The following is a 22,001-nucleotide window of genomic DNA, read 5'->3' as shown; positions in this document are numbered from 1 at the left end:
AGGCAAAGGTGTGACCGCACACATCCTCATGTTTTGGACTTATGATTTCTGGGATACTCTGATAATGTTATTGTTTTGAAAACTATGCGTAAATGATTCCAATTTTAAATAAAGGTTTTGGAAACAACAGTTTTGTAAACACTCCTTTAATAAATGGGTTGTTTTGAAAAGTTTAAATTTTATTGAAATTTATGGATGTTACAAAATACAAAAAGTGGCACTGAATGGTTTACTTTTCACATTTGAATTATCATATTTACTTTTCACATGCATGCAACTTACGGGTTCACAAACCCGAAGAATCAAAATCAATACTCCATCAAACCGCTCATCCCTTGGTGTAAGGTTTCCTAAACCGATGGTACCGCCGATGCCGGTACATCCCACAGCCCAACAGTGATTCCATCTGCCCTTAGTGATATTGGCTTGGAGTTATTATCTTCCCTTAGGTTATACTTGACCTCGCATTCATATATTAAAGTGATTAGAAGGTCTAAAATACTTATGGGATGAGTTTATTATCTAATAACACATGTTCTTTACTATATTTGGTATTTTGAAAATTACCATTGTTGGAGTGTCTATATAATAATATTATATGAATGAGTATATGTAATACATGTACATGAAAATAATTTTGTAAAGAGTTTTGATACGAGGACAAACTACTATGTTTCAAATGAGATTTTGATTATGATAACGTATATCCACTTAAGATGGGTTGAGACATATATAGTAACATAGTTACCAAATTTGGGATTTCAGACTTGAGACTTGAGATTTGTTTGTGCCACTTATATGGCCACGTTTGCATGTGCCACTTATTTAGTTGTTTATTAGATATCTATAATATATCTTACTAACATAAAATAAACTTAAATTAAGTATCCATCTATTCTAGTACACAAATTAACAAAATGTTTAAATAATAATTAAAGATTACCAAAAAGTTATTTTTGTCTCATATATTAGAAGAAAAGTAATATTTTAGAAAATAAAAAAAATTATAACAAAAATGCTTTGAAACATCTAGCTTCGCATTTAAATATTTTATTACTCATTATTTATTTGGATAATTTGCATTTAAAGAATATATTTTCAGTTAATTTAGATTTTAAACACATGCACTATACAATCAAAATATAAATCGACTAGTTGGTAAATTAGTGTACCATATTTGATACCTTTTTCATTATATGATTATAAAACTATATTATAAACTCTAAGATGTTAATTTATATTATAAATATATACTTGTAAAAACACTAAGTGGTCAAAAATATAGTTTTCTTTTAAAGCAGTTTGCTTTTGACATGAATTGGATCAAACTGTAAGCATCAATGCACACTATTTGGAAGTTTGTGAGTAACATTTCTTTAAGGAAATGGGATGCTTTTTGACAAGCAACCAACGGTATATATGTACAGAAAGATTTATATACTTATATTATATTTTGTTTTATTATTAAATATTATTAATAAAATATGTTATATTTTGTACTATAGTATATATATAAAGCTGCTTGTATTAAAAAATGTGACATATTTAATTGTTTTCTTTCCAGACAAGGTAGAATGGTGTGTTTGTTTCTATGTCCTTCTCACGTTTGTGTGTATACATGTGAGACAAAGAGATATTGGAATATTTGTTAAGGGTAAAAACGCTACTGTATTGATATGATAATTTAAAGATACGATATTTGGACGTACAAGGATTTCACCACCAACTGACCAATTTCGACAAGACTCGTCATGTTAAAATTTTCTTTTGGAATTGTTTAAAGTTGATTTATTTGTGAACAAATTACACAGGGATTCTTGTACTTTTTCTATCAAGTCTATGCACATATTAGTTTCTTATTATTAAAAAGTTATTAATTATAATATAAAAATGTAAAATATGTGTAGATAAAATGGCAGGGATTGCGTGACCTTATTTGACCTTTGGTATTTGATAATCAATCTAATGACTAGTTCAGGATTTAGAGCTAGATGGAATCCATACGATAGATGTTTCATCCTTGTTCAAACTTTAGTAATTGACAACAAAAAAACTTGATGGAACAACATTGTCCCAATAAAATAGGAAGAATTGAGTGACATTATTTGACTTTTTGGGGTAACTTTGGTCTTTGACAATAAAATATTTACTTTTATAGGGACAATGTTGTTCCATCAAGTTTTTTGATTGCCAATGGCCAAAATTTGAGCATCAATGAAACGTATGATATAGGTTTCCTATCATAGTTAATATAGATAAAAAAAGGAGTGGACATAGATACCTTATTGTGTCATGTGTATGATACACATGTTGAGACTATATATTGACCATCTTTTAAATTCCTATCATGTTGCTTCTTTCTATTTGGGGGCTCAAACACTAGTGGTGGGAGATTGTGGATCCTTCTTTTTACTCCACTTAAATGGACAATGCTTACTCTCTTTTGAATGATGAAAGTTCATTTCCAAGATTAAAGCATATATTCTTTTTAACAAGTATCTATCAAGCATAGGGTGGTGATTATGGTTTTTATCGACATGAATTTATACCATAAAATCAAGAGGAAAAAAATGAAGTTTAAGATTGAAACGTTTAAAGTAGAACAAAAAAGATGATGTCATTAATTATTCCAAAATTGACAAGTTGTAGGACAGTGTAATGGACAGGCACACCTTCAAAAGATTGTCAATTTATTTCGGAGAGGCCTTTGGTGGGGGACCTTGACAACAATGGTCTTGTTAAGTGGTCCTTTATTCATTTATTATGGTTGTGCACCATTTTTGTGGTGGTTTTGGTAAGCTATAATCCCCTTCCATTTATGCCCTTGCCTCATGCAAATTAAGCAATGATTGGTACATGTTTAGACGTGAAGTATGGTTGCCAAAAGACGTTTATTATAATCACTATGTATGTAAGAGTTTAGGACATGGGCGTCGATGAAGAAAATTTCATAATATGAGCTCATACAATAAGGTGAGTATGCTTTTTGGTTTTGGCCTTTGCCTAAAAGAACATTAGAGCTTAAAAATATGATTCAATTTTTTTTTCCTTTTCTGTTTCTAGGTTAAAGGTGGATTGATTATCGATATTCTCATCTTTTAGTTCTAAATCAATAAAAATTAGAACCAACCGTACAAAAGTCTTCATATTTTGTACACCTTTATAGCTTAGGCACTATATTTTATTAAAAATGCTCTATTTTGGAGAGAAAAAAAATCCAATGCGTTTTTCTTTTGCTAGTTTAACTGGTCATTATGACGAAATGTCTTTTTTTTCGTGCTAAAACCACTCAAATTAACAACTTTTTTATAATTTGACAACAATAATAAATTTTTTGTATTAATTTTTTTTTGTTAAAAAAATATGCTAGAATGATTTTTAGTTCTTTTTTATTTCAAAAATTTTAAACTTCTTTAAAAAAATTAACTACCTTTAAATTTTTATTTTTTTCCTTCAAATGTTTGTATCTTTATGATTGTTGTCTTTCCACATTATACTACACATATTTCTAAGTTTTACATTTTCTTCTAGAATTGGACAATTATTGGTAATCAAACAAACCTATTAATCAAACAAATTACTTCCAATATTTATCAATATAAAAAATTGATTGTGAGATTTTATTTTTGTTTTGAAATAGTAATTTGCAAGATTTACTTATTAACAAACTAGGTCTAATCTTTTTGTTTTTTTCTTTTAATAAAAGTTTATAGTTAAAGAAAATAATAAGATTTCATTCAAACTCTCTTCTATGATCTTAGTTAAATCAGTACCCAATAATTATGATTTCATATCTTATGTCCTCGTTAGTTGTAAAGTATCAAGTCATGCTTGCATTCAAATTATTATTGTTTTTTAATATGTGTATTTTATATCGAAATTAGGGTGTTCCGTGTTTTTTGTTTACTACCATAGCCTTTATGTATAGTTGTTATAGTAAATGTCGATGATTTTAGTGTCATCATGTCATTTTATGTATTTGGAACCAACATGTGAACTAATGAGCTTTATAATTTGTACTATAATATATGTACGAGTTTGTATGGAGTGTACACATATAAGATCGAATTAGAAGCCAGTTCGATGACAAGTCGGGGGTTCGGGGGCAGCGACCCTTTGGCAGGGTCTAGGGTAGCGCCCCTAGCAAGGTCCAAGGGGCAGAGCCCCTGACTGGGGTCAGCAGGCGGGGCAGCACCCCAAAAACTCTCTGAATTTTAAATATGGGAACATATTAGGAAAATTGAATTCTTTAGGATGATTATGGTAAAACTAACGAAATTCGTTGGTTTTGGAAACCCTAAATCCTCATTAAATTTCGGATTTCCCTAACTTGCTTCCAAAGCAACCCATTGTAAGTCCCCAATCTGCTTGTGTATCAATCAGATCCGTTTGATGGTGCGGAATCCCAATCAAACGGATGATGCCATATCAAAATAGAAGAGAAGGAGAAGAAGAATAACTGGAATCTATGTATTCAAAGATATGAATGATGCTCCATACACATTAGATTTTCTCACACACACTAATCTTCTCTCTAGTTTCTCTCTCTACAAAATGTTCTCCTTCTCAAGCCCACTTCTCTTAACCACTCCTCACCCTATATATATATATATATATATATATATATATATATATATATATATATATGAGACAGTTGGCCGTACACACAACCGTAAACACTTATATAGTCGTAAACACTGAGCTGTTTACGGTCCTAGACATAAAAATACATTTTTCTAGAAAAGCAAAGTATAAACCATAATTTTAGACCCAACAATCTCCCCTTGGTTTATAGCTTTCTTTTCTAATTGACCCAACAAACTCCCCTTCATCTGTATAAACATCCATTCCTTGATAGATTGGGATTGACTCGATTTTTCTTGAAGGAGAATCTGACAACTTTTCTTGCACAAGCTTTGTTAATTGCCCGACTTGTGTGTGGATGCTCATGATAGATGCTTGTTGATCAATAAGTGCTACATCAATGGTATTAACGACAACTCTTGACAGATGTCAATATAAGTTGATAATATTTATCTTGTTTAAGTTCCTTATGTTTAGGCTAGTCTATTATTATCGTAGATTTGTATATCTTTGTATCTTGTATTATATATATATATATATATATATATATATATATATATATATATATATATATATACACGTGATGTAATATACAAAACCAATTAAGGAAAATTGTTATAATTCTTTTATGGTATCATAGCCAGGTTACGCCTCCTCATCTATTCTTCATGGCAGTCGTCGACTCTTCTTCCTTTAAACCCTCTGATGGCACTCTTCCTCTTGCTACTATCCTCCATATGCTCACCATGAAATTAACCTCCACATATTATCTACTATGTCGGAATTAACTTATCCCCCTTATTTCATATCAACGGTTGTCAGGGTATGTTGATGGCTCGATTCCTATCCCACCAAAAACCACTATTGTCGCTGGTGCTTCTTTACCAAACCCTGCGTACACAACCTGGTTAGAAGCAGATCAACGAGCATTGCTTATTGTTCAATCTTCATTATCTGAAGAGGCCATGGCTAAAATTCTAGGTCTCCAAACCTCTCGTGATATATGGCGATCTCTGGAACATGACTATAGTCACGACTCTCAAGAACGAATGCAGAATCTCAAGGACTCTCTTCGACAACTTTAAAAAAGGTTCTTCTTCTGTTTCAGAATATGGGCATAAGTTTGAATCCATATGCGACCAGTTAGCAGCCATCGGTCACCCAGTTGATGATTCGGACAAAATTCACTGGTTCCTTTGTGGACTTGGTTCCTCTTTCGAGACTTTCTCCACAACTTCTCGTGCTATTCAACCTCGCCCTTCATTTCGTGATCTTGTATCCCAGGCTGAAGGCCATGAGTTATTCATCAAATCCATTCACAGTTCATCCACTCCTGTTGTTGCCTTCATTGCTGATCGTCAACAACCCTCAGTAACTACCTTTTCTCTAACAACTCAATCTTGTGGCAACAATATTGTTGGTCGTAATCACAGTCGTGGTTCCTTTTCTGGTAGTCGGGGTCGTGGTCGACGACCACCCCATTGTCAGCTTTGTCGTACAAACGGTCATTTGCAAACGCTTGTCCTTAGTTAAGCACGTTTTCTAGCCAATGATCGAACCATAATGAAAATTTGGCACAAGCATTCAAAGCACAATGCATGTCACTCGTGATTTACCAGATTGGTACGTTGATTCTGGTGCTTCGGCTCATATTACATCCTCTCCTACAAATCTTGAATCATCCTTCTCCTATTCAGGCAATGATCAGATAGTTTTTAGCAATGGTAATACTTATCACATATCTCATATTAGTACTTTTTCTCTATCCAAAGATCTTAAATTGTTGGATGTGCTTGTGGTTCCTCATCTCACTAAGAATCTTATATCAATTAGCAAACTTACTAAAGATTCTCCAGTAGATGTCTTGTTCTCTAATCCCTTTTTTGCCATTCAGAATCGATCCACAAAGGAAATCATAGCAAGGGGAACATGTGAAAATAGTCTATATGTACTCAAGCAAGGTCATGGAGCACTTATAACAGCTTTAAAATCCTCTCAGCTCTCTGCATCATTTGAATTATGGCACGCTAGATTAGGACATATTGCTTATGAAACTATTTCTTTATTGAAAAACTTGGGTTGCTTATCTATTACATCTATTTTACCTAAACCTAGTATTTGTTCCTCGTGTCAAATTTCAAAAAGAAAACACTTACCTTTTGAATTTAATTCTAAACGATCATCGCATGTGTTAGATTTGGTTCATTGTGATTTATGGGGACCCACACCTGTTGCTTCTACTAATGGTTACTTTCATTATTGCATTTTTGTGGATGATTACTCCCGATTTACATGGTTTTATCCCTTGAAGTTGAAATCAAATTTCTTTTCTATACTTACTGCCTTTCTAGCTTTTGTTCAAACACAGTTCTCGTGTAAACTCAAAAGCTTTCAAAGTGATGGTGGAACTGAGTTGGTAGTAACCGTGTTTGGACTCTATTATTAGAAAATGGCACACATCATCATTTTTCATGTCCCCATACCCCACAACAAAACGGTAGGGCCGAACGGAAACACAGACATATTACAGAAACGGGTCTAGCAATGCTTTTTGACACAAGTGCACTACCATATCTTTGGGTGGATGCATTTAGTACAACAACCTACATTATTAACCAGGTTCCTATAAAAGTTTTGAATCACAAGTCTCTATTTGAAGTTCTCTATAAAGCAACACCAAATTATACTGTGTTTCGAACTTTTGGATGTCGTGTTTTTCCTTATTTACGGAATTACTCGGCTTACAAGTTAGCTCCACGAAGTATCTCCTGCATTTTTATCGGTTATAACTCACAATACAAGGGATACCGTTGTCTTTACCCTTCAACAAAATGCATTTACACCACTCGTCATGCAACCTTTGATGAATCCAATTTTCCATTCACTGGTGTTATATCTCCTATTATTTATGAAAAGATGGATTTTTTTTGATTTTCAGGAACCTTTTTCTCTTACCTTCTCCCCGGAAGCATCTCCTAAGGGCATATCGAAAACGCAACCCTCTACAAATTGCTCCTTATATCCCAAGCACGCTACCAATGATTCTTCTCAACAACCTTCTACTATAATGTTTCCCGATGTCTAACAACCTACATCAACATCTCCGGTAGTCTCGACACCTGCTGTCCCGCCATCTGCTGTCTCCTCATCAACAACTGTCTTGTCATCGCCAACTGAATCGCCAGCACCAGAAACACCACCGACTTTGCCACTTGCTGATCAAATCTCTATCACTAATTCGTCTTTGGGTTCCACACATCCCATGGTCACAAGATCACGTGCAGGCATATTCAAACCAAAACATCAGGTGGATCTCACTTTTTTTTTTGCCAAATTACCTCTGTTTCAGGCTCTTTTTACCATCAAAGAGCCTCGTGGTTTCAAGTCGGCTGCTAAAAATCCTCGTTGGTTGTCTGCCATGGAAGAAGAAATGGACGCGTTACGCTCAAATAACACTTGGGTCTTAGTGCCTCGTCCTACTGCTTCCAACGTTGTTGGCTTAAAGTGGGTTTTCGCACAAAGTTCAATCCTGATGGTTTAATACAACATTATAAAGCTCATCTGGTTTCTCTAGGCTTTTCTAAAATTTATGGGTTAGATTACTCTTACAGCTTCAGTCTTGTGGTTAAAGCTTCAACTGTTCGTATTGTCCTATCTCTCGCTGTCATGCACAATTGGCCCTTGCGTCAACTAGACGTGAATGATGCATTTCTAAACGGACAACTAAATGATACAATTTTCATGGAACAACCACCAGGTTTCATTCACAAACGCTTTCCTAACCATGTTTGCCATTTGAAAAAGGTGTTGTACGGACTCAAGCAAGCGCCTAGAGCATGGTTTTAACGGCTAAGTGCTTTTCTTATTAGTCTTGGTTTTGTTTGTAGTCAAGCTGACACTTCTCTCTTTGTCTTCAAACGGGATTCCCAAGTTCTTTATTTACTTGTTTATGTAGACGACAACAATCTCACAGGTAACCATGTCTCTCTCATTCAGACATTTATTTCTAAACTCAATGCTGAGTTTTCCATCAAAGATCTTGGAATGCTTTCGTACTTTCTAGTTCTTGAGGTGTCATATATGGGCAATGGTTTATTTATTTCCCATGCTAAATATGCTCATGATATATTAACTCGCACCGGGTTTGAAGATTCCAAACCTGCAACCACACCTTTGTCTACCTCGATACCTCTTCTCACTAGTGGTCAACCTTTATCAGACTCCAATTCTTATCGTTCACTAGTGGGTGCCCTTCAGTATTTGACCATCACTCATCAAGATCTGTCATATGTTGTCAACCAAGTCAGTCAGTTTCTTCATGCTCCTACGATTGATCATTTTTAAGCCGTTAAACGTATCTTAAGTTATGTCAAGGGTACTTTATCCTATGGTCTACACTTTACTTGCCCATCCTCTTCCTCTCTGATTGGATATTCAGATGTAGATTGGGCTTGTTGTATCGAAACCCATCGTTCTACATATGGTTATTCCATCTTTCTTGGTGGTAATCTTGTTTCCTGGAGTGCAAAGAAGCAACCGACTGTCTCTCGTTCTAGTTGTGAATTCGAATATCGTGTAATGACAAACACCACCGCTGATATTGTTTGGATCACTCATCTTCTTCGTGAGTTACATGCCTTGCAACCTAATCGACCTAATCTTCTTTGTGACAACCGAAGTGCATTTTTCTTAAGTCAGAATCCCATTTCTCATAAATGGGCAAAGCACATTGATATTGATTATCACTTTGTCCAAGATTTAGTCTCATCTGGTCGATTATATACACAATTTGTTCCGACATCATTACAGATAGCCGACATCTTCACCAAAAGTCTTCCTCGTCCACTTTTTAAGCAATTTCGCACCAAGCTACGTATTGGTCCACCACCTCTTCACTTTCCGGGGGGGGGGGGGGGGTATTAACGATAATTCTTGACAGATGTCAAGATAAGTTGATAATGTTTATCTTGTTTAGGTTCCTTATGTTTAGGCTAGTCTATTATTATCTTAGATTTGTATATCTTTGTATCTTGTATTATATATACGTGATGTAATATACAAAATCAATTAAGGCAAATTGTTATAACTCTTTTAAGTGGCATCATGTCTTTTTCTGTTAGCTTCCATGAATCTAAATATCATTGACTCAAGAGTAGTGATCTTGTCAGATTGGACGCGTTCTAATTGGTAGAGATCATGCTCGAGTTGTTGATATTTTGTCGTGTCTCGAGCTCTCTTGTATTCCAATGCACAATATCATATAAAATGCCCCCTCCCCCTAGATCCACATCTATCTTGTACCATATTAATTCATTTACCCATATTTGTGATCCTATTTTCCATGGCATCGAGTTACGCCATTACCACTGTTAAGACTTCAGAAGCTCCATCTCCATTCGCTCTTCTTCTCGTGATATCCTCCCCTTGGGTTGTGATACTCCCTTGAATGCTTGGTGAATTATTCAATTAAAGCTTTGTTAGTGGCTGGATCCTTCTTTCTCATGGACCCTTGAGAATCTAGAAGTTTGCGAGTTTATATGCTGAATCCATCATAAAAAATTAAGATCTCTTGTTTCACAATGAAGTCATGTTGAGCAAAACTTCTTAATAATTTCTTGTAGCACTCCCAAGCTTCGTATAGGGACTCCTCCTCGAATTGTTGGAAATTTTGTATATTCCTCTTAAGTTTTGCTACCTTAGAAGGAGGGGTGAACTGGTGAACGAATTCAGTCCTAAAATCAGCCATGTCGTGATTGCTCCAAAGGGAAGTGATTTTAACCATTCTTTTGCTTCACCCTTGAGTGTGACTGGTAAAAGTCATAGTATCGCTGCATCTTTACTCACGTTTGGAGCATTAAAATAATTTTAGATCTCCACCACCTCTTATATATGATCATAGGCATCATCATGGCCATTCCTAAAGTATGGTAGATCTGTTAGCATACTAAGAATGTGTTGGATTAGTGTCTAAGTCCATAACTATTTTGGTATGTACTTGACCCGATGGTGCATGGTCCTTTTGGGTTGCCTTCACCAAAGCAACTTGATAGGATGATTTATGGAGAGTGAGGATTAAATATGATTTATTAATGTATTATGAGAATAATATATTAAGGGAGAAATCATATTGTTTAATTAATATTAGTCAATAATTAATTGGTAATTAGTTTTGTGACTAAAAGAGATTAATTAAACTTAAGGGACTGGAATTGTAATTATAGGATAATTGCAATTTGGGCCATGGATTGCCTTATATTAAGGGATGGACGAATTCTAATGGGAAACCCATAAGGAAATCGTCCATGGGCTTGATAAAAGGAGTCTATGGGTTGCTTAGGGCTTAAGCATCCAAATTAGGGTTTCCTTGTTAGATAACCCTAATAGCCCAACTATATAAAGACCCCTTAAGGCTCAAAAACGTGGCAAATGTTCTTGCTAGGGTTTCTACATGTTTTTGGTAGCCTCCATCCTCTCTCCTCTTCATCCTCTTGCTTATGGTGTTTGTGAACCATTAGAGGAGTGACACTTGTGACTCTAAGCCTTCCAAAGTCAATTCAAGGAGGAATTGGGATTGTTATTGCTACATAACAATCAAGGTATGATCTTAAACCTAATTACATATTAATATGATTACTTGTATGCTATAATTAGGGTTTATAGTCTTGGATTCAAAGCATGTACAATAGAGAAACCTAGATCCAAGAATTAGGGTTTGTATGAGCACATAGGATGTCTTATGACCAAAACCCATCAGTGGTATCAGAGCCTAGCTTGGTTTCAATTGTATTGATGCATTGTATAACTGAAAAATTCAATTTTTTGGATTGTGGAGGCTGGACTCGCCGAGTCCATGCAGACTCGACAAGTCCATGCCTGACTCGACGAGTCAACTCGTCAGATAATGCTTATCTCGGGATTTCTTGCTGTTTTTGCATATGGATAGTTACCTTATCATGTTAGATCAATATAAATCCGATTTTATGATATATATATGACTATATTCTTGATCTAATTAAAGATAATTATCAATTAATAAGATAATTGTTTCCTTATAAGATAATTGATTAATTATTTTGAGTAAATTGATAAATTGTTTTGCAAGAAATCATTAAACAAATCAAATATGGATAATTATGTAATTAAATGTTAGTTTAGATTATTTGTTATTTGATCCTTGTTGTTATGAAAAGTTTCATATTTTCCCCTTTAGGTTTTATAGTTTAAATTTGAACCCAAAAGTTTTGGATTTTTGAAATTTAAATAGTTAAAACCCTAATGTTTTGAAAAAGGTTTCAAAACTTGCCCTCAAGTTTTGGAATTTAAAAGTTGATTAAAAGTTTAATTAGGAATGTTAAATTCTAAAACCCTAATAATGTTTTGAAAAGTTCAAATCACATCCTTATGGTTTTATTAATTAATTAAGAAGTATAATTAAAAGAGGTTTAATAAATCCATAAAAGTTTAGGTTAACAATTTAATTGAATTAAAAGTGTAATTATTAAAGTTAACCACATAGTATTTTAAAAGTATAAAATACACCCTATACTATATATAACATTAAAAGTATAACATTATATATATATGTATGAGTAAAAGTCAGTCTTACCGTTAGTAGGCCTCATTCACGAAGCTGGTCTATAAGGGGTGTTTAAGGAATTTGCTTATAAAATGGCGATTGAATGGGTATCCACTCTTACCCACCGCACTCTTGACTAGTAGAGGGTCGTTAGCCGAACGGGTAGGATAGGATGAAACCTTCCATTATAAGTATAATGAAATACAAAGTAACTAAATGTTTTTCAAATTCCCAATCTTAGTTACTTAGGCAAAAGTGAATTGATGCAATTCCATGAAATTACACTGTGTGCCCTTGCGAAGACGTTAGTGGAGTGTGTGTGGTTTACCGGCACACTAAATGGTTCTAAGCAAAGGTAGCAAAGGGTGACTCAATGTTTGTCATAGTTCGGTGGAGCGTGTGTGGTTTACTGACACATCGAATAGGTGATTGTAACGTGTGAGGGCACCATGTAGTTTGCATGGTTATTCACACCCGCTTTGTGATCCTCGGCATCCCAGTCACAAACAAGAGGGGCATATCGAGATTTAAACATGCCATTGAAATGTTCAATGAATCTCAAAGGATCTAGGAGTTTTCATAGATTTAAAACTTAAAATTATTTTTCATTTTTCATGGTGGAAATTAGTGAATCGTCATTCACTTACCTTCAAATGTTCTGCAATTTGGGTTACGGCATCCCTCTCCCGAGTTGTAGGATATTGTGTTGGGTCCTAGCCTTGGAATTTCATTTGGGTGATTTACCAAGGACTCAATCAATCAATTAACTTGAATTCGTTTTCTCCCGATGTCAAAGTTCGACAACTATGGTCTTCTCAAATCCCGTGGAACAAGCATTCCACATGAAGATGATATTCCACGATTCGATCGAGGAACAAGAAATCATGCTTCACTTCCTCCTCCTCCTCCAATTATTCTCCCTAACCCACAAAATTGTAAAATTGAAAGGTTCAATATCACTCAAGCCCTTTTGGCAAGTAAACATAAAGAAGGAAAGTCGATGTGTGCACACGTCTTAGGGATGAAGTCACACTGTTGGGATCCGTTGTCTGTGAGGAAATGGCTGTTGATTGGGTTCTTCAATCACTTCCTAACTCATATAGTGAGTTCGTAAGAGAGTATTATATGATGAACCGCGACGTGACCCTTATAGATCTCACCTATATGCTTATTGCTACTGAATTAGCAATGGTTTGGCGCAATAGAAAAGCAAAGTTGATTAGTGAATCTGCCTTCGAGACCTCTATGGATATAGACAATGGCAATGAAAGACATGCAATGATCGAAAAGTTTGATCATAAGAGAAAGGCGATGTCTGAAGTAGTTCCATGTGTTGTTCCAAAAGAGTCAATTTGCTTTTATTGCCAAGAGAAGGGGCATTGCAGACGAAGTTGCCCTATTTACCTAAGAGATCCAAGAGATGGGAGAGTCAAAAGTATGACTACGCTTTAGGTAAGAATCCACTATCTAACTCCATTAAGTTCCTATTCATTGATTCTTAATACATGATGTGATAAGATTGCATTTGAATGTTTTGAAGGATCGGTGAAAAGAAAGGAAGCTTGATAAGAGAGCAAGATGAATCTAATCACAAGAGATGGATCTTGATCGCATGGAATTGAAGATTGGATTTTGAGCTTTGATAGTTATGATAGAGTTGTTAGAAAATTTTCATTCTTTACATAGTTTTCAATGGATTTTGCATTGTAAGGACAAATGTTTTTCCGCTGCTTTTATAAATAAAATAAATTTTGACTCACTTATTTATTTGTTTCCTTGCAATGAAATCGTTATGAAAATTGATGTTTGAATATTTCTACAACGAATGGATATGATTCTTAGTTATGTTATTTATGGAAATGTCAAGAATTTACCAAATAGGGAGAGTTTCTCATCGCCCAAGTTTCAATTGGACAGAAACTTGGAATCATGCAACGTGGATGCACGATGAATGAGAAATTTCGTATTTGGAAATTTGACTAATTCATTGACAAAGTGTCAAGTGAAGGACTAGGAGATCGAGTACACAAAGTTGTGTGTTGATCAAGTTCACCATAAGAGTAACAAAGATATTCGTCATAATTTACTAAAGGCTTAGTAGATATGATTACACTTACAAGATTAAGTGTAATTTTGAATTGATTAAAGGGTTTAGATCAATAGCAAACCGAATAAGAAGAATCAAGTAGGCCGAAAGATAAGAGTTTTTCCATTCTAAGAAGAAGGGAGAGTAGCTTTTATGCTTTATGATAGGTCTTAATGATTAAGAGCCATATCTCAATTGATCCTTTAAGTGAGTCTTGGTACAATTGTATGTCCAAGAAGAGGAATCAAAGATTGAAGAAATGGTCAAATCAAGAAGTCAATCATGCTTCGTTCCAAAACAAGTCTTAAAGTCAAGATTGTGACATTGAGTGAATAGTATTAAGAAGGTTTATAACATTCATCAATTGTGGAAAGTTGTGATGTCTTGAATAAGGCAAAGACCAACTAAGACCAAAATTATGAAGTGTTTTGTTTTGATAAAAGCTACACTAACTCTTGAATATTTGTTTGTCAAGAAATGTTTTCATAAGAGAATCGTATATGTCAAGGAGTTAGTGGGAGTCTTAATAGTCTTGAAAAGTTTCAAGAACAAATCAAATAAACCTTATCGATCATCACTAGCACACGAGTTGAGGTTTACAACCTATCGTGAAGACATTATTTTGTTTCTGTGCCAATCCAATCGAGTTAATTATGCATGTGAGTCCTATGAGTTCTCATTTGAATGCATAAAAGGCAAGGACCTTGATCAATGGAAAGTACATTGATAGGAAAAGGTGAGCTACTTAACTACTTGGAAGACGTGGTGGGCAGTTGTGCTACCATAAGGCAAGAAATCAAGATTAAGGAAGTTCGATCCATATGAGTTTGAATTTGTCGTAAACTTTGGTTTTTAACAAATTCACATAGATAGGAACACATACATCGTTTAAATCTAAGTGTCATAAGATTTCCTCCTTCATGAAAATGATTGTGAGAAAATGCTTTCACTAAGAAAGATTTTAAAAGATAGTGATTGTAAAATTGCATTCTCGAATTCGATCATGGTTACGACATCCCTTTCCATAATTTGAATTGTGAGGTTTGGCAATTAATCTTAATTGTTAAGACACACATATGAACTATCTAAGACAAAAGTGTATAAGTTCAAGAAGCCTTGATAAAAGATTATCAAAGCACTAAGTATTAGAAACATGAACTTAAGAAATTCAATAAGTATTGTTTTTTTCTGAAAGTTAAGATGTTTACGAATACATGTCGAAGCTAGTGGGAGCATAAGTGTTATGTTTTATAATAATCATCATGATAGTGGGAGCATAAATGTTATGATTGTATGATTATTAAGGCACGTATTGCATAGTTGGCAATATTAATTATAGAAAACAAGAGTCATACTTTACAAAGTTGTAAGGGTTGTATAGTTGTTTTGCTATAATTAAGGGAGAGAATATTATGCTTCATTTCAAATCTAATGGATTAGGTTGTGGAATGTTAATAAATTTAGTCAAAGGTACATAGTGTGTTCTTAAAATTTCGATTATGATTACGGCATTCCTCTTCACAATTCGAATTTTGAGAACATAGAAAATAAAACATTATGCGTCTTGTCCCATACGCTTCGGGTATAGGATCGATTGCAAATGCTTTAATGTTTGACCATTCTAAAATTTTCCAAATGTCTAGTGCATTTAGAGGGAAAAGGGACTAGAATTGGTTTTGACTAAAATAATTAAACAACTATCAAAGGACAATCCAAAGTTCGACGAGGATTGGTCGCTTGTGAGTAGTTGGAAGTATAATATTGGAAATTATGGAAATGTTTCCATATTGGATGGACAATATTGACATCATTACGAATAAATAAGATTCTATTAAGAAATTAGTTGTCATATGGAAAATATGGAAGCGTGTCCATATTGGGAAGTAAATATTGAAAAGTTTTATGCAAAAGGATGTTCAAAGGAATGTACTTTGAGAGAGAGACATCATATCTAAGGAATTGTCTTGTAACATTCTCCGATAGAGGACTTTGTAATATCATTGGTAATAGTCTTTGAGACTTTGGTGCAGTGACATTACAAAAGGATCGTTGCATAAAGTGTTAGAATCTAGTATATTCTATAAGTAACAAAAATTTGATATTCTTACACTTAAGAAAATGGATTTAAAGTTGTAAAATGAGAAGGATTGGAAACGTGTTCAATTTGTCTATTTCACAGAAGTAAGAACCATAGGTAAACATTGTGTGCATGCTAGGAGCATGGGACAAGTGTTGGAATTCAAGTAAGAAGTTGATTACCCGAAACGACAAATAATGAGTAATCGATATGGTGATAAATAAAACGTGTTTTATTTATACTCAAAGGTTTGAGGCCATATGGGATTAGTATTATTATTGTGTTTCACCTTGCGTGTTTTGACTTCCAGAATAATTGAGTTTATTAAGAATAATCGAATTATTCAAACGGGCCACAGTCGTTCATATGTTGGAAGTAGATATGAATGAAGACTGTCGTGAATTGGTGTGTGGATTGTCTAAAAGAGTATTAGACATAAGCAAATGTTTGCTGCAACGTTCATGAGTGCTTATGAATATGATTTGAGCATTGGATTAAACCCACGCTCACTTGGATCACTATCTCGAGTGATTAGTGAGACGATAACATCTTATATTCTTGAAACCGAGATGTGTGAGTTGTATCTTGCTAATCGGTTGCACATTGATAATATGTAAACACACTAGTAACTTGGTGTTATAAAACATATTGTTGTGTGTGATTTGGTTAGTGAGTGCAAGCAAGCATTGTATCAAAGTTTATCCGTTCCTTTTATTCGAAGAATAAAAGCGATATCTTTGGGCCCTTCGATGGTTTAGTGATGACATACGTAAATGCTCGGCCGGGCTAGGGCTAATTTGATTTGTTCAATTAGTCTGTCGTCATAAATCAGAAATCGAGACATAGTACAAAGAGAATGATTTGAAATCATATCTCATACGATATCTAGAATGGAGGAATATATGATCCCTTATCTAAGGACACGCGTATCTGATAGGATCAGAGTTGACAGCGGCTTTGGAAAGCTACGATTGCAAATCAGGATCTGAAGTCATACGCAGAATAGTTGTTAGACTTATCCAAGTGGGAGACTGTTGGATTAGTGTCTAAGTCCATAACTATTTTGGTATGTACTTGACCCGATGGTGCATGGTCCTTTTGGGTTGCCTTCACCAAAGCAACTTATAGGATGATTTATGGAGAGTGAGGATTAAATATGATTTATTAATGTATTATGAGAATAATATATTAAGGGAGAAATCATATTGTTTAATTAATATTAGTCAATAATTAATTGGTAATTAGTTTTGTGACTAAAAGAGATTAATTAAACTTAAGGGACTGGAATTGTAATTATAGGATAATTGCAATTTGGGCCATGGATTGCCTTATATTAAGGGATGGACGAATTCTAATGGGAAACCCATAAGGAAATCGTCCATGGGCTTGATAAAAGGAGTCTATGGGTTGCTTAGGGCTTAAGCATCCAAATTAGGGTTTCCTTGTTAGATAACCCTAATAGCCCAACTATATAAAGACCCCTTAAGGCTCAAAAACGTGGCAAATGTTCTTGCTAGGGTTTCTACACGTTTTTGGTAGCCTCCATCCTCTCTCCTCTTCATCCTCTTGCTTATGGTGTTTGTGAACCATTAGAGGAGTGACACTTGTGACTCTAAGCCTTCCAAAGTCAATTCAAGGAGGAATTGGGATTGTTATTGCTACATAACAATCAAGGTATGATCTTAAACCTAATTACATATTAATATGATTACTTGTATGCTAGAATTAGGGTTTATAGTCTTGGATTCAAAGCATGTACAATAGAGAAACCTAGATCCAAACATTAGGGTTTGTATGAGCACATAAGATGTCTTATGACCAAAACCCATCAGAATGTGTCCCGAAAGCTCAAACTTTGTCGTGGTTGGAATTTTTGGTGGAACAATACCCGACCCATTATCGTTCCTTATATGCCGCTTGTACTCTTCCATTGTCATGGTCGTGATGTCCCCCATATTTTCTGCTAAAACAAAACTAGAAAAACACGTGTAAAAGGAACAAAAACTAAATAAAAGAAAAACTAAAAACGAATAGTGCCCACATCGTGGCAATTAAATCGCCACGTCGTGGGAATTGATTTCATAGAAAAACAAAACAATACATAAAATTAAAATTTTTTGGTCTTTACCCCACAAAAAGGATCGATTAACATAAAGAAATTAAATTATAACTAAAATAAATCATTCCCCGAAAATGACGCCAAAAACTTGATTTGCACAATTATACATATCAATCTTAAATTTATAACCTAACAAACTTAACTAACTATGCAATTATAGACAGTGTACCAAGTCGGATTATAGAATAGTAAAGTAAGTTAGGTGTCGATCACAGGGAACAATATTTAATTAATTAAATAACTACTAAAAGCTAAACTAAGAAAACAACTAAAAGTAGGAGTTTTATCTGATTTTACAAGTTCAGAAAAACTTAAATTAAAATACATAATTAATGACAATAAAACGATTTAAAACCAAGAATAAAAGGTAATCTCATTTAGCTTCAAATCCCTCCTTTTTTTCTATGGTTGATTTGATTACAATGGATTAATTTTGTCAGTTACCAAATAAAAGTTATTAGTTATCTTGATCCGACTAACTAGCATAAGTCAATTTATTAACTTTCACTGCCAATGATCATGTGAGTTAAGGTTACTAGATTGATTTTAAAGATAATTTGAACTCTAAATGATAGAATCTACATACTACTGTTCTATGATCAAGTCAAGTAATCTAGCAAAATATTATGATCAAATGCTGCTCTCTAACATAGTTAAGCAACTAACTTATCATCTCTACTAGGATATGGCCAATCTCTAGTGCTAGCAATTTAATGATAATAAATAACTAGGTAAATCAAGTTCATGCAATTAACTGCAGTTTAACTACACAATCTTGATGCGTTGAAATAAAGATAGAAACTTTAACAAACTAGGTTTAGATTTATCAAACAAAATTTAAATAAAAAACTAACTTCATAGATCCATTAATTAAGAAATCAACACACAATATTAGCAGTTCATCTAATTTAAACAAAAGCAAGGGTTATTAGCCCATAATCATAGCTGAAAAACACATAAACAAATGCAAAACTAGGCTAAACATTATTAAACTAAGAAAACTGAATGAATATGTGCGAATCCTTGCTCCAATCTCTTTATCCCTTGTTCTCTAATCGATTTCCACCTTCCAAGGGTTCTTGGAAGGGTTTTTCTTCGTCAGTTATCGCAACCCTCACGCTTCAAACCCTGGAAACGAACTAAAGTTATGAATATATATATATATATATATATATACATACATACATACATACATACATACATACATACATATATATATATATATATATATATATATATATATATAGACACACACACACTCTTGCGAAATTTTGGTTGTCACGGTGTGGGGATAGGTGACACGCAGTGGGCATCTTTTAAATCTTGTATGCGGCAAATAACTAGAAGCTTCTATGGTAGGAAGGGTGGCCACTTTGTGGCCTTTAGACTGCTACAACATGGGAATTGGAATATGGCCAAAATACTGACTAAGGGTCATGAAATATGGCCAAAATACTGACTAAGGGTCAAGCTGTCCAGGAACATTTTTTTTGTGTCTTTTTCAGCTCCTCCTCCTCCAAGTACCCAACTTTTGTCGGTATCAGTGATTTTCTTCGAGAATGTCCATTTTTGTCTGCAAAATATAATTTAAACATTATAAGTACCAAATATATTTATAGTTAACCAAATCATAGCTTGAATGTATTAAAATAATGCCTAGAAATGTATATAAATATGACACTATCATAATTATAGCGATGAACTATTATTAATAGTAATTGCAACGAGGAATGCTAAATGTAATTACAAAATCGAATTAAACTAGGAACAATATATAATTCAACATTAAATCGGTGTATAATGATTGTATGTGGTGTTGTGTACTTTGTGATGTTGATAACCTGTGTGATGATAGTTTAAATGATTTACCCATTAAGGGAATTATATGTTTTCACTTTGACAGTGTACAAATGGTCGGCTCACTATGCAGATGATGACACTTGTTTCTTGTCATGTTTGTCATGGTTGCCTTGTATTGGTACATGTTGCTTGCGTGTGTGCCTTAGTGAGATTGGGATCTTCCTAGGTAGTATGTTATTTTTACCTAGTTGATATCACTTGGACTTGTTATGGTAGTGACTATTAATATTTTGTTTATCAAACTTTAAGAGTTTTATTTTGGATTGTTTTTAAATTAAAGGTAATGTTGGTGGTTGTTTTTTACATATTATTTAAAAGACTTTCGTTGCTGGTTTCTATTAATTAAATGTTACATTAAAAAATTAAGGTGAAAATCACAACGTTACTAATTACAAGACACTAAACGAGCAATCCATGCAATTTCGAGTTCATTAAGGAGAATACCGAGTTTTAAAGATTTGCTTTTTATGTATTTACTTTTGACACATATGGCGTTTGGTTAGGTTTCTATTTTTCTTCATAACACTATCGCCATATTTGGATCTTCTTGTTTAGTTTTTACTTATTAATATAATCATTTCTCATAATAGAATTCTATCAATCTGAGATCAATAATATCGGCCAACTAGTGTAGTTGTAGGTTGTTGAAGATTTTGGTGTCGTCAATGATTTTAGGTAACTGGGATTTACATGAGGCTTAAAGATGAAATGAGATATGCTAAATAACAGTTAGAAGATGGAGTGTGAACATTCATATAAGAGGTTTATATGATAGAATTTAGATGGATTGTGTGTTTGATCTTAAAATTTAGGGAAAAAATAATGGAGTTTTATATGATAGAATTCGGACATGATATTTTTTAGAAATGATAACTCACACATCCACTACTATACTACTAAATCTATTACTTTTTTCACAAATGAGATATGAACCCCCAACCTTTGGCTAACAGACACATTTCCATCAACTCCTAGTACCGCTAAGCCGCATGTTGTCGATCAAATCATATGGTTGCACTTACATTATCTTTCTGTAGATTGATATAAAGTTTATAGTAACCCAACTTTAATTTCTTTTTTAAAGCTTTGCATGTTTTCTATGCATTAGTTATTTTTCTACTTGTTCCTCAAAAGGCTTTTTTGTTCACGAAAATAGATAATATATGACCTTATGTTGTGTTTACAATGCATCATATTTGGACTTGTGTTTATGTTAATAAGGTAAAAATTAATTTTTTTGTCCCACAAAAAAAATAAGATATGGACTAGTTTTTGATCCTTTACGAGAAAAAAAGACGTGAATGTCTTCCCTATTATGATCAACAAAAATAACCATATGGAGCTTGTTCATTTCTTATGAATCAAGTTCCATATCATGTTGTCCCACCTAAATGTGTTGCTTGTATGTTTGTAGTATGTTTTCACCCGAGTATATCATATTATGTATGCTATTAAAATAAGACATGTTTCTCTGAGTGTAACACCTACCACTAAGTTTTTTAGAAGAACATTTTACATGGAAAAAGTTATAGAGTAAATTAGCTTAATGGTTATTGATATATTTAACGTTCCAAAATTCAAACCATAATTTTCATTTTTAAAACAGATGAATCCATACCATTAAATCATAAAAAGATAACATTCAATTATTGACAAATAATTCAGAGTAATAAATTCATAAGTGCGTAACATTTCAAAA

General features: G+C 33.7%; 1 protein-coding gene across 1 annotated transcript; it reads left to right on the top strand.

Moving 5' to 3' along the window:
• Positions 1-5,604: 5,604 nt before the first annotated feature.
• On the top strand, positions 5,605-6,117 carry LOC145002993 (uncharacterized). Its single transcript, XM_078962160.1, has one exon. The coding sequence runs from the start codon at positions 5,605-5,607 to the stop codon at positions 6,115-6,117; it is 513 nt and encodes a 170-aa protein (XP_078818286.1).
• Positions 6,118-22,001: the final 15,884 nt, after the last annotated feature.

This window comes from Lactuca saligna, chromosome 6 (genome assembly GCF_052625555.1).
Source record: "Lactuca saligna cultivar CGN05327 chromosome 6, ASM5262555v1, whole genome shotgun sequence".
NCBI lineage: Eukaryota > Viridiplantae > Streptophyta > Magnoliopsida > Asterales > Asteraceae > Lactuca > Lactuca saligna.
Note: the sequence above shows the minus strand (reverse complement) of the source record. Positions and strands in the feature narration are given on the sequence as shown.